Source organism: Topomyia yanbarensis, chromosome 2 (genome assembly GCF_030247195.1).
Source record: "Topomyia yanbarensis strain Yona2022 chromosome 2, ASM3024719v1, whole genome shotgun sequence".
Classification (NCBI taxonomy): domain Eukaryota; kingdom Metazoa; phylum Arthropoda; class Insecta; order Diptera; family Culicidae; genus Topomyia; species Topomyia yanbarensis.
This window is the reverse complement of record NC_080671.1, coordinates 349,359,741-349,372,369: the sequence shown is the minus strand read 5'-3', so window position 1 is coordinate 349,372,369 and position 12,629 is coordinate 349,359,741. Positions and strand designations below refer to the sequence as shown.

Below are 12,629 nucleotides of genomic sequence, written 5' to 3'. Positions count from 1 at the left end.
TTCGTGTTTCTTGGACCTTTTTCAAGGAAAAATAGTTTTGAAATCCTACATGCACTAAAAAAAAGTTGAGCATGAAAGGGTTAAATAAGAAAGGAGGAGGAAAAGACGGCTACTCCGCCAATTATCGATTTTTTAAAAAATAAACTAGTGTTTGTTTTTTTTTATTGAAGGGTGAACTATCGGAAACCAATAGCTTTGATGTAACGGGGTCATTGAAAATTTGGGAAAATTTAAGCTTACCGAAAGCTGCAAAAATTTCTTAATGTGTACCAAATAAGGCATAAAGCGAAGTACCACTGTACTTTGTTCCGTAATGGTACTTCTGAACATTTTTTCACCAGCAGCGTCGGTATACATATGGATCGAAACGCATAAAACGAACGGTAACGTAATAAAACGATAAGAACCCTGAAAGTCACAGTCCATCTTTGCTCCGAACAATTTCCGCGACAAGTATTTTACAACCTTTAAAAACACTATTTAATATCACATCTACACTAGCATATTTTCCCACAGGTTATAATCATATCAATTAGCATTTTTACTGCCAGCAACATTGTTGCGAATCAATCAGCGTAAAACTTATCTAAAATTACTTCTGCATTTACTGCTTCCAAATCGAAATGTTCGACGCACCTGCGCTGCTTCCTCGCTGGCATCGAGTGTCATTAACTAATTTGTTAATGTCATTATTTCGAACACCTTTCGATATGCCTTCGATCTATTGCAAATTCATGTTGGCTTTCACATGCCCACTACCCGCCCGTTAGATTGCGGGGAACTTCGCTGCACAATTTTATTGAACCATGTTCGGTGGACAGTAAATGCTTCACACGACAAGTGCAAATTGAACTGCACCGAGAAGTCGTTTTTTATGAGAGGGGCGGACGTTAAAGACACTTTCAACAGGGAGAGTAATTAAAACTTTGCTACATTGTGTTGGTTATTGGTGATATTGGCAGGTTATGAAATGTTCATTGATTTTAGAATATGGATAGTTGGATCTGAATCTATAGATCCAATTGCTTATAAGCATCTACAAAAGCTTACAGATGATCGTGGAACGAACGCTATATGTGAAAGGTCAATCAGCAGAGAAGCAAAATGCATCACAAAACTGATAACGAATCATTTGTAAATAAATATCAGTACCGAACCAACTATACAATGGGAAGGAGCTGTTTGGTGCCGTAAGTAGCATATAAATTAATTAGCAGAACTAATAATTCATTTTGCTTACAGCAAGATTCTAGCCGTTTGTCTCGTTACGATACCGTGCCCCGTAACCGGTTGGTACTACAACTGCTTCGTAGATTCAACGACACTGCTCAACGATGGCTGCAGTTTGAAGGACATCGTCATCAGCAAGAATACCAATGCAGAGGACATTTATTTTCCGCCAACAAACATTAATTTTTTCGTTTCCAATTTTTCCTCTTTCTCGCCGGCCTTGGGAGTGCGGTTGGCAGAAGAAACGGAGAGTGTCAACTTCTACAACTGTCAAACCCCCACGCTAGCCATCCCAGTTACGCTGCGAAGACTTGGAATATTTTTCAATAATCTGTATAAAGTGTTCTCGAACTATCGACAGCCGAATCAGTTGGAATATTTGAGTATAGTGGGAGCCCGCATCACCGAAGTTCGCTTCGTCGAGGTCCTGAATCAGTTGCGATTTCTCCGTGTCCAAAGTAATCCGCTTCGATTCGTCAATTTTGAACGGTTTCGTAATCTTACACAACTGGAGATTATTGATCTGAGAGATAATCAGATCAGCAACATCGATCCGGGATCGGGTCAGTTGGAGCTGCCGAATTTAAAAGAGCTGCATCTGAGTGGAAATTATCTGATCGAGCTGGATGGCAGTTTCTGGAACCTTTCCAGTTTAAGTGTCCTGAGAATTCAAACGAACTTCCTGCAAACACTGAATGTTCAGGCTCTGAGCAAAACAATGCCTTTGCTAAGTGAAATTAGTCTAAGTCGTAATCCTTGGAACTGCAAACGACTGAATGATATCGTAGGTTATTTAGCTGTTCGTAAGGTAAACTACTTGGAGGACGGAGTTAGGTTAGGTTGTAATTCGTTCGACTACGTAGAGTATTTATGTTTTTCGGGACAGGATGACATTACTAGAAGTGTGGAAATGCTGGAAAATCTAAATGAAAGCGGGGCGCAGTATTATCAAGACGCTAAATCGGTTGAACTTGAAGATACAATTAAGCGAAATGAAGAGCTACTGCGTCATATGGAAGAGTTGAGAGTAGGTATAGAAAAATTGCATACTAAAATTAGTTCTTTGAAATCTTCGATACATCGGAATGACTAGAATAATAATATTCACTCTATTGAAGGACATAAAAATCTATTAATTCGACTATCACATCACTGTACTTGCATCGACACACAGAGTAGTAAATGAAAAATCAAAATCTGATCAAAATTAAAAAAACATTTCTTACACATATTACTGCACTGTTTGATTATTCACTAGTTTACAGGATTCATGCGAATTAGGTACCAAATTTAAGTGAATAGTTTTGGTCCAAAGATATACCAAACCTATAAGACCTATTACTAATACAATTGTATCCAAATACTAAAAAATAGCAGCAAAACAATGAACAAACATTAAGTTTTGGAGTTATGAAATGTTACCTTTTCTGTTTCGACAACTTATCACAGTACACGAAAATCATCTCTCTCGTATCAGACAGTTTCTGTTCCATTCTCCATTCTAAACAGTTTCTGTTGTTCTGTCTTCGATAGCCTCATGAACATAATAATTTAGCTGAATAATATAGGATATAATCAATGTAGAAGCAGCAATATTCGTATATTCGTAGAATGAATAATAAAATGCATCATTCTTTTCTTCATTAGCTGCTATTTAATTTTTTTCATTTCTTCCATATAGCGTAAAAATGGAATTCTAGAAGTAGCAAGCCAGAACTGGAGTTGAAAAGGCAAACTTAGCCGAAACGAAACGAAGAATATAGGGTGATGAGCCTATTTTGGCACCATTATGGAGAGGGTCGCACTATTTTTTGAACAACTTAAAAAGAAGCCATATTACCTATAACCTTTTTCAGAATAAAGTATCAGTGTACTGTTTCTTAAACATCTGTATAATGCTTATTTGGCAGAATTGTCTCAATTTTCAACATAAATGAAAATAAATGTTCTATTCTGTGCATCTATTCCCACCTGAACGTTCCAATTATCGCCTCATGGGTGTGCCGATTTCCACCTCATCGAAAAACAATCTAGTTGAAACGCAATGCCTCATATTTCATTTGCGTCGATTCTAACTAGGTATCCAGATCATGGACGCCAACGCGTGATTTGTAAAACGAATTATTCTGCTTTTTTCAGCCGATCAAAACAAACGTAAACATCACGCACACGAAAGAAACTCATCAGCTGTTAGTAGAAGAGCGCCCAGAACTGCGCATGCAGGAAATAACCATGCGAAAGTTAACAACTGGAATATAAAGTTTCACATCACACATTATTTCCTCCCGATCTAAATTGTATGTGCAGATGAAAATAAAATATCTGCAATCAACAATTAGTTGAATAACTTGAAATAATTGATTGCTTATACCTGAAATTGCATTACATTATATTTACAAGTTCATGTTTTGGTTTGGCCGCACTGGTGATTCTTTTCTGTATAATGGATGCAAAAAGTTGGTTTTGATTGTAGTAGTGTATCAGCAAAACATGCCAATAATAGGAACCCCCGTATTTAGTTTTATCCTATTATAACACTAGGCCTATTCTAGTGTTTGACGAGTGCTTTTAAAGTGAAATAATCGTAAAAAGGTTCTCCAGCTAAAATAAAGGTATGTATCAGTGCAATATTTAATATATTTGTGCCGGAATAACGAGATATGAGGCGGTAAATGCTGGCTCGAAAGTGTTTATTTTGCTAAGCGCCGTTGCGTCCTGTTTCGGTTCACTACGCGAGTGAGGCGGATCAGCAGATATTTCAATAAGGTGATTTTGTTTTAATTAAAAGTTGGATTTAGAGGATAGTTCTGAATACGTATGTGCACAACAAATAAAGAATATAACTTGAGCTTTTTTGCACACCTGTTTTAGCCAAATCGATATTATCATTACCTCATATGCTTGGTTCGAAACCAAGGGGTATGAAATAGGGTCACAATAGGCTCTACTGCCATAATAGGCACATCACCCTACCATTCAAGAGCAAAATGGGACTACTCGTTGATATACCTAAACCAGGATTTGAGAATACTAACGATGGTAATACTGCGAGCAGATTTTTCTCCCACTCAGAGCCATCGTCGAAAATTGTTAAGGGTAGGTCTTGGTCTTTTTGGAAAAATGAAAATATTTCCATAAGCAGTTCGCTGTGGGTACAATTTTATCCTTGGATCCAATGACGCTTTCTTTACGTAAATTATTAATCCATGAAACAATTCTGATTGAAAATGGTATCGTACCTATTGGACTTCTGTCTGAGGAGGCGGCACAAGCAAGGAACAAGCATTTTAGGCTTTACATATCCAATTTTTCAAGAAAATTTTCCAGTGTAGCTTGTAACCGCGACATCCTTAATCACGGTGTGTTTGGTAGAACAATTTTATTCGAAAAAATCGGCATCACTAAAACTTCAGCATGTGATAGAATGGGCTTTCCCCTTTTCTTTGAAACAAAAATAGAAAGATGTTATTTGGTACGGCATGCAGTCATCTGGTATAATAAAACAGTAGCTGTCTATTTATCCGACGTTTCGGCTCATGTATTTTGCCTTCTTCCGGGAATCACTATTGAACAAGTTGACAATCTTTATGTAGTACATGTATGTCTATTGTATCTCTACTTACTAGGTGTCTGTCTTTTGTCATACTATGTCGTATTTCAACATTCGTTCGTCTGTAGTCTGTCACACTTTCTACAATATCAAAAAACTCAATAATGCACTCCAAGACAGTAAGGAAAAAATCACAGCCAATACCGACAACGCCACCCACAGTATGTTTCTGTTCTCCCAGGAACTTTCCTATCACAGAATCTACAACAATAAGTTGAAACAAACAACGAAAAAACTCTACAGATTACTCAATTCCGTACCGTCAACAACAACTACGAACGCTTCGCAATGCAATAATAAGACTATTTTGAACGCAACCAATAAGGAAATACCCAGCAATGTTCAAATGCTGCTCGGATTAAGTCCAAAGTTTGCCTTGCCACTCAGTAATGTGCCACAAAAACCACTATACCACCTCCTAGCTGAAACTGAATCGATTCTGAAAATCAACCCGGATCAAACTATTCAAGACAAAACTAGATGCAATATTACGAACGCAATACACAACTATGTAAATCGCACCTCCAACAAGAATGTCTCAGATCCCGACGACAAACTGCTTACGATAGCTCAGAATGACACATCCAAATTCCTCAGGGCAAACCCAGATATCTGTGTGCTGCCTGCTGATAAAGGGAACCGCACGGTCATTATGATGCTCAAAGACTATGACCAAAAAATGAAAACACTGCTAAGCGATACCAGCACATACACCATGATTAAATCAGATCCCACTCGCAAGTATCAAACAACCAACAACGATTTAGCACGCAGACTACTAGATCTCAAGCTCATAGATCACCACACCGCCTCCCACCTCAAAACCACAACAGCCACTTGTCCAAGAATATACGGCCAACCCAAGGCCCACAAACCCGAACTTCCTCTCAGGCCAGTCGTACCAGGAATGACCAGTCCCAGTTATAAGCTATCTAAATACGTAGGCAAAATTTACCAAGCATCCATCTCTTCTAAATATAATATCATCGACTCAAGAAGCTTTTGCCAATTCATTAATACCGTAACCATACCACCCAGCCATACGATGATATCTTTGGATGTAGTATCACTATTTACAAACATTCCAAAAGATCTGGTGATACGTGACACAATCAACAACTGGGATAGCATCAAAACTAACACAGCCATCAACCTTGATCTCTTCTTAGAGATCGTCACATTCTGCATGAGTTCCAGCTATTTCGTGTTCAAGAACCAACACTATCTTCAGATAGCAGGCACTGCCATGGGAAATCCACTTTCGCCGATCCTCGCAGACCTAATCATGGAAACGCTAATAGACACAGTCCTACTTCAACTCAGATACCCTATCAAAGTATTGCGTAAATACGTTGACGACCTATATCTTTTAGTTCCGAACGACAATATAGGAGAAACTCTAGAAGCTTTCAACACATACCACCCCAAACTCCAATTCACTATTGAGAAGGAAAAGGAAGGAAGATTGCCGTATCTCGACCTGACGATCATCAGACAGCAAGATAACACCATACGCACAGAATGGTATATGAAACCCATAGCATCGGGCCGCTTCCTTAGTTTCCGTTCTATACATCCGTTTTCACAAAAAATGAATGTCGTATACAATCTCATCGATCGTGTTGACCAATTGTCCACCAATTTAAACAATAGTCAAAAACGTAAAATTATCTCACAACAGCTCATTTCCAATGACTATCCTCGCAGTCTTGTAAACAGATGCTTGAACAGGATGGGTCACATAGCCAAACCAACAAACGAAAATCAAAACACGGAGAACCTTTCAAGACCGGACCCCACATACAGATCGCTACCATATATACCACAGCTAACCCCACAAATCACAAAAATTCTCCGCAAAGACTACCCAAATGTAACCATAGCCACCAAATGTGTCAGTACCGTCAGCAATCTACTCACGAGCGTGAAAGACCCCCTACCCATACTACACCACCACAATGTAATATACCGGATCCCATGCCAGACATGTGCATGTAGTTATATAGGAATGACACGGAATCTACTTAAAACGAGATTATCAGGGCACCAAAGTAATATAAACAAACTGAATCAGCTGCTCAGCTCTGATAATACGCACACAGAGTTCGACATCACGCATCTCAGAGAGAAAACAGCCCTCGTCGCTCACTGCATAGATGAGCACCACCGTTTTGACCTCACAGCAACTACAATACTAGACCAATCAGAGAAGCACTCAGCTCTAGCGCTACTGGAAATGATATGGATCTACAACAGCAGCGACAGTGTAAACAAACGAACAGATGTGGAAGGGCTCAACCGTTCTTACGCAGGCATCTTACACGCAATAGACAAACACAAAATCACTCATAGAAACTCACAAAACACTCAAATTCAAAGCATTTATAACACCACGCACAGTCAGTAACGCATTAATACCGAAGCAGTGTACACGCCAATTTATATTCTCAGTCCACCCCACACGTATGAAACAGTACATTTGCAAACTAAATTACGAACAATTAATCTAAAAAAATATCTTTAATACAGTTATGTGCACGACCAAGACAGACAACAGACAAACGAATGTTGAAATACGACATAGTATGACAAAAGACAGACACCTAGTAAGTAGAGATACAATAGACATACATGTACTACATAAAGATTGTCAACTTGTTCAATAGTGATTCCCGGAAGAAGGCAAAATACATGAGCCGAAACGTCGGATAAATAGACAGCTACTGTTTTATTATACCAGATGACTGCATGCCGAACCAAATAACATCTGAAATTCAAATCAGTCGACCTGACTAACTACGAAAAATAGAAATATTCTGTCGGGGGCTCCAGAACAACTTTTTATTTTAATTTTTGTTTGTTTGAAAAGTTAGGCTTTTCAGTGAAACTGGTTCACATTATTGCCCCTAGGTAGTACTTTAGACATTCAAATATTACCAAAAGTGAGAATCTGATGGACAATTTCATTGTGTACAACTTTCCAGAAAACTGCATAGCGATCTAAAATCGCCAGAGAAAGCTATTAAATTTGTATTAAAGTTTCTAGATTCGCACGGGGTTTATTGGTTAAGAAGCTTTATTCCAAAAACATTTTTATTTGTAAAAAAAATGGATTGCCTTATTTTAACAGTGTGCTCAGAAGAACGTGAATGCTAGCAAAGCCCCACCTTTAAGCGTAAAAAACATAATTCCAGATTCCACCGTTTTATGCGCACCAATGATATTTTAGGAGCATGGAGATAGAGAGAAGAGTAGATAACATTTGAACGAAATTAAGACACTTTTGAAAGGTGCTGGGTAATGCAGCAAAATGAAACAGTTTTTTTTCTGTCACAGATATATTTGTTTCTTCTTTTTTTCTTCACTCATTCTGAAGTATGCTTTATGTAATGTTGAATCAATCCTTTTGCTCGTTAGCATCTTGTGGGATATATATTGGCCTAAACTTTAACTTTAACTTTATTGATCAAATATTATTATTGATTAAATATCAACCTCGATTAGATATTCAGTCATTTGATTTAATTTCGATTGAGAATCCTGATTGACAGTCTCATGAAGGATAGAAAAATAATTTGATGAGCTTTATGTTCAAGTTTGTTAACTTTTGGGAATCGCTGTACATTGAACAGAAATCGCAATAGTAAATGAGAAATAAAGATTTTGTCTATTGTGCGAAGATAGCGATCTCAATATTAAAGTAGATATAGGAAGTATCGGCTGTCCCCGAAAGACGTGTTGCTGTTAATGTCTCCAGATTCTGAACTGAACTGGCAACTCTGTCTTCTTGATATGTTGTCTTTACTCTTATCCCATATTATGAGGGAAACCTTCAATAAACAGACTTGTATTACTTTGAGAATTTACTGAATGTATGGTCCAGCCTGCTATTTTCTTGTTCGTTTTCTGTTGTGATCCGTGTTCAACGAGTAACGACTCCGGAATTTCTTCTTAAAGGAAATTATGAAACATGGTTTTGTTTTTTTTCTAAGGTTATGTGAAGTGTGTTCGATTTGGAAATAAAAATTGAGGACAAGCAAAAATCTGCATCTATAAATTCTGATGAAATGAATCCACCCCAAAAGATAACAAAAAAGGATACAAAACTCGAAGAGCTTTTTTTTCTTTTTCAATCATGTTTTTTTTAATGTTGATAAAGACAAACAGGACCCAAAATTGCAATAAAATCCGTCGTTTATTACAATGACTCGAACTGTCTAGTTTAGTTCATTCAAATATAAAGCTTTGAATTTAAGCTATTTGTATTTTACCAGGATAGGATCAGGAAGAAGATTAATTCTAGTTTACATTAGCTATCCCCTAGAGCGAGAAAATAAATGAAAAAGGCATGATAAAATCCGTTACTACATTAATCAACATCTTGAAAAGGTATAAGATTATCGAATAAATTTGGTCAACACGTTTTCATACCTCCTTGTTCATAAAGTGTCATTTTCGCCCAAGACCCGGAGAAATCTGAAAATATATTTTTTCTGCTGAGAATGGGACTTTGTATACATTGAAATTTAGCTGAATTTACTGTTCATTTAAACCCAACATTTTTTGTAAGTCCTTGTTAATCGACTTTTTAATCCATAGGCCCCGCGCACACCTAAAAACTGATATAATTTTAATAACTTTCTTGGGTGATTTTATATCGATTCATAGCATTCTTCTATTCTAAGTTGTAGACAATGGAATTGTTCATCAGATTCTCACTTTTAGTATTTTTTGAATGTCTATAGAACCAATTGGTAGCAAAAATGCGAATTAATTTCATTATAAAACTTATGTTTTCAATCAAAAAACTTTAAAGTAAAAAGTTGTTCTAGACCCCCCGACAGAATATTTTAATTTTATTTTCAAATGAAAGGGAAAAGTCCATTCTTTCATATACCAAAGTTTTACAGATGCCGATTTACAGTTTTACAGATTGAATAAAGTTGTTCGACAAAGACACCGTGTAATAGGCTATTTTTGAAGTAGGATCAATTGATTGAAGACCAACATGCAAGAAAAAAAAGTTGTCTCATTTCACCTGACACATTGAAAAATGCTGCAGGCAGAACGTTTCAATGACGTAGATTTTAGTTATATTGAAGTTACTTCAAAATCTTCTGATTGCTTAGATTAATTTTACATGATATTATTAAAAATTCGGTTGCAATATTCATAATTTTTCGTAAAGCAGAGTTAATTGCTTATGCCTCATAATTTAAAAAAATAACAGTGTAACACAAAATAAAATAAATTTAATGTACTTTTGAAGTGTTCCAGTAAAGGTTATAGGTCTGTTCAAGTACAACATAAAATCACGTTTGATCAATTTAATATACCCTCGAAATCTTGATTTAGAGCAAAAAAAAACGGTTTTTCGTATTAGTTATGAAATTTGCATTTTGAATTCGTCTCATCAGAATCCAACATTAACTTAGTCACAGGAAATGGCGGAAAATGAAAACATTATTTGTGTTTCTGAGCAAACCCCTAGTCTTGCGTGATGTCCCGCAAGAAGAAAAGTTCTGATTATGGGGGGCGTCAGGCGTAAAGTGCTCTACCAAAAGAATATTTTGGTTTACTATTTTGAAAGGCAAGGCAACCATGGATCTTTTAAGCATTGATAAGATTTATTTATACATTCATTGTTGACCGGAAAAAAATATTTTAGGTCACGCGGTGCCACACATAAGAGCGTTACAAGAGTAGACGTCCAACCATTTCCACGTCGAGGAACGCCGCGGCGAACACGATAACTCTCGATAAAATTGTTTGATACGGGAAACTATCGAGACAGGGCATCAACGTCATCAGAGGAGTCAGCAAATCTATTCTCGTCATTCTTTCAAAATGTGCTAAGTAATAACTCACCACCTTTGTCTGAAACGTACTTGAGTAGTTTTCCAATGTTCACTCTGAATTTGCCTGCAACATCATTCACCGAACATCAGGTACATATTCATCTTCGGGGGATTGACAGTTCCAAGGGCCTGGGGTCCGACGGGCTACAACCATCGTTCATCAAGAATTGCTCTTCATCTTTGGCGCTACCAGCATCTCTATTATTCAATCGCTCTCTTGCTGAAAATGTTTTCCCCACGAAGTGGAAGGAAGCTTTGATAGCTCCAATCCACAAAACAGGTAACATACATGATGTCACCAATTATAGAGGAATTTCATTCTTAAGCTGCCTCCCTAAAATCTTCGAGAGTATGTTGTTAGATGTTATCTACCCCTCGTTAAATACATCATTACTTTGGATCAGCATGATTTTGTAAAAAAGCGCTCGACAACTACAAATCTGCTAAGCTACGTGTCGTCGCTGATTGTTGAATTGGAAAAACGACAACAGATCGTTGCGGTGTACATCGACTTCTCGAAAGCTTTCGACCGTGTTCCTCATCAGCTTGCTGTGGAAAAGCTAAGGCGGACTGGACTGCCAGTGGCTGATCTCCTCGTACCTTGCGAATCGTAGCGCCTCGGTGCGACTTGAAACTACACTCTCGGATCCTTTCCACATTTCATCGGGCGTTCCTCAAGGGAGTCATCTCGGACCTCTTCTATTAGTGCTTTTCGTGAACGACCTCTGCAGTGAATTATCGTCTTCTAAAGTCATGTATGCTGATGATCTGAAAATTTACCGTGTGATAACAACTATAGTAGACTGTTGTGCATTGCAAATGGACGTCGATAGGATCATTGACTGGCGACAGAAACGGAATGAGTGTGAATATTCAAAAATGCAGCACAATCACTTTTACACGAGTACATACTCCAATTAAGTTCGAATACTCAATGTGTTCTGCTCCTGTAGAATGAGTCGTATCCGTTAATCCTTGGTGTCATTCTCGACTGTAAGCTACGCTTTATCGCACATTACCCTTCCGTTATAGCTAAAGCCTGTACTTGGACTCATCAAACGTAAAACTCGTGATTTCAGTGATGTGTATTGTCTAAGAACACTATACATTACACTGGTACGCAGTATTCTAGAATATGGCGTTACTATTAGGGCTCCGTATCCCACCAAACACATTAATCGTATCGAAAGGGTACAGAAGAACTTTATCAGGTTTGCACGTCGTCGGTTACCCTGGCAACGACGCTCAACACATCGCACGCAGTACGGTCAGAATAATCCTTTGGATGTTTGCTGTCAACGCTTCAACAGTGTCTATCATTTGTTTGATTTTCATATTAGTAAAGAATCGTTTAAATTAAAAATAGGTTTAAGTTAGTATTTAGTCTAAATCTGTACGATGTAACTTTTTTAATCGACGACAATACAATACAAATTCAATATGTTTTGTAAAGCTAAGACTTCTAGGTAGTCTATGAACCACAAAAAATAGAAAAAAAGCTCGAGTTTCGGAAAATGGCTTTATTAAAACCGACAACTTTCGTATTTTACTGTAAGTTTTCCTCAAAATAATGGGAAGCAATTTTTTTTACAGTTTTCTGTGGCTCATCGACAAGCTACACATATTGTGCATACTTATTAAAAAAGTCAGGTCAATTCGTTGATTAGTTTTTGAGTTATCGTGTTCGCCAATTTGAAAAACGCGGTTTCGAGAAAAACTCTGTCCCACCAGGCTGTCTCAAAAAAAATCGTTGTTCGAAAAGTCATGGTGCTCAACCCTATAATGAAAGATAAGCATATTTTAAGCACTTTTGTAGAACAAATCAAGTTTCTAAAAAATCATCTAGAGGTTCCGCAAATGCAATTTATGAAAAATGGCCATTTTCGAGAAAAATTGTCGCATGCTTATATGCGACATGGTTTTCGCCACTT

The 12,629-nt window shown here is 37.4% G+C and overlaps 1 protein-coding gene across 3 annotated transcripts; it reads left to right on the top strand.

Moving 5' to 3' along the window:
- The first annotated feature begins 822 nt into the window (after window positions 1-822).
- LOC131684192 (toll-like receptor 8) lies at window positions 823-3,142 on the top strand. Of its 3 annotated transcripts, none has more exons than XM_058966851.1 (3): window positions 823-914; window positions 988-1,190; window positions 1,243-2,898. In XM_058966851.1, exons 2-3 carry the CDS (start codon window positions 1,105-1,107, stop codon window positions 2,321-2,323), a joined length of 1,167 nt encoding a protein of 388 aa, XP_058822834.1. In that variant the 5' UTR covers window positions 823-914; window positions 988-1,104; the 3' UTR covers window positions 2,324-2,898. The 3 variants fall into 3 exon arrangements, with proteins under 3 accessions (XP_058822834.1, XP_058822835.1, XP_058822833.1); XM_058966852.1 differs by adding an exon at window positions 2,912-3,142 and having other exon boundaries at window positions 827-1,190; window positions 1,243-2,257; XM_058966850.1 differs by having other exon boundaries at window positions 827-1,190.
- The last annotated feature ends 9,487 nt before the right edge of the window (window positions 3,143-12,629 follow it).

What these genes read in the sequence shown, in the direction of transcription:
- LOC131684192 (XM_058966851.1), top strand. Translation starts at nt 1,105, where the DNA reads ATGCATCACAAAACTGATAACGAATCATTTGTAAATAAATATCAGTAC. An exon ending in GGAAGGAGCTGTTTGGTGCC is followed by an intron (nt 1,191 to 1,242) that starts GTAAGTAGCATA and finishes TTTTGCTTACAG; the next exon opens with CAAGATTCTAGCCGTTTGTC.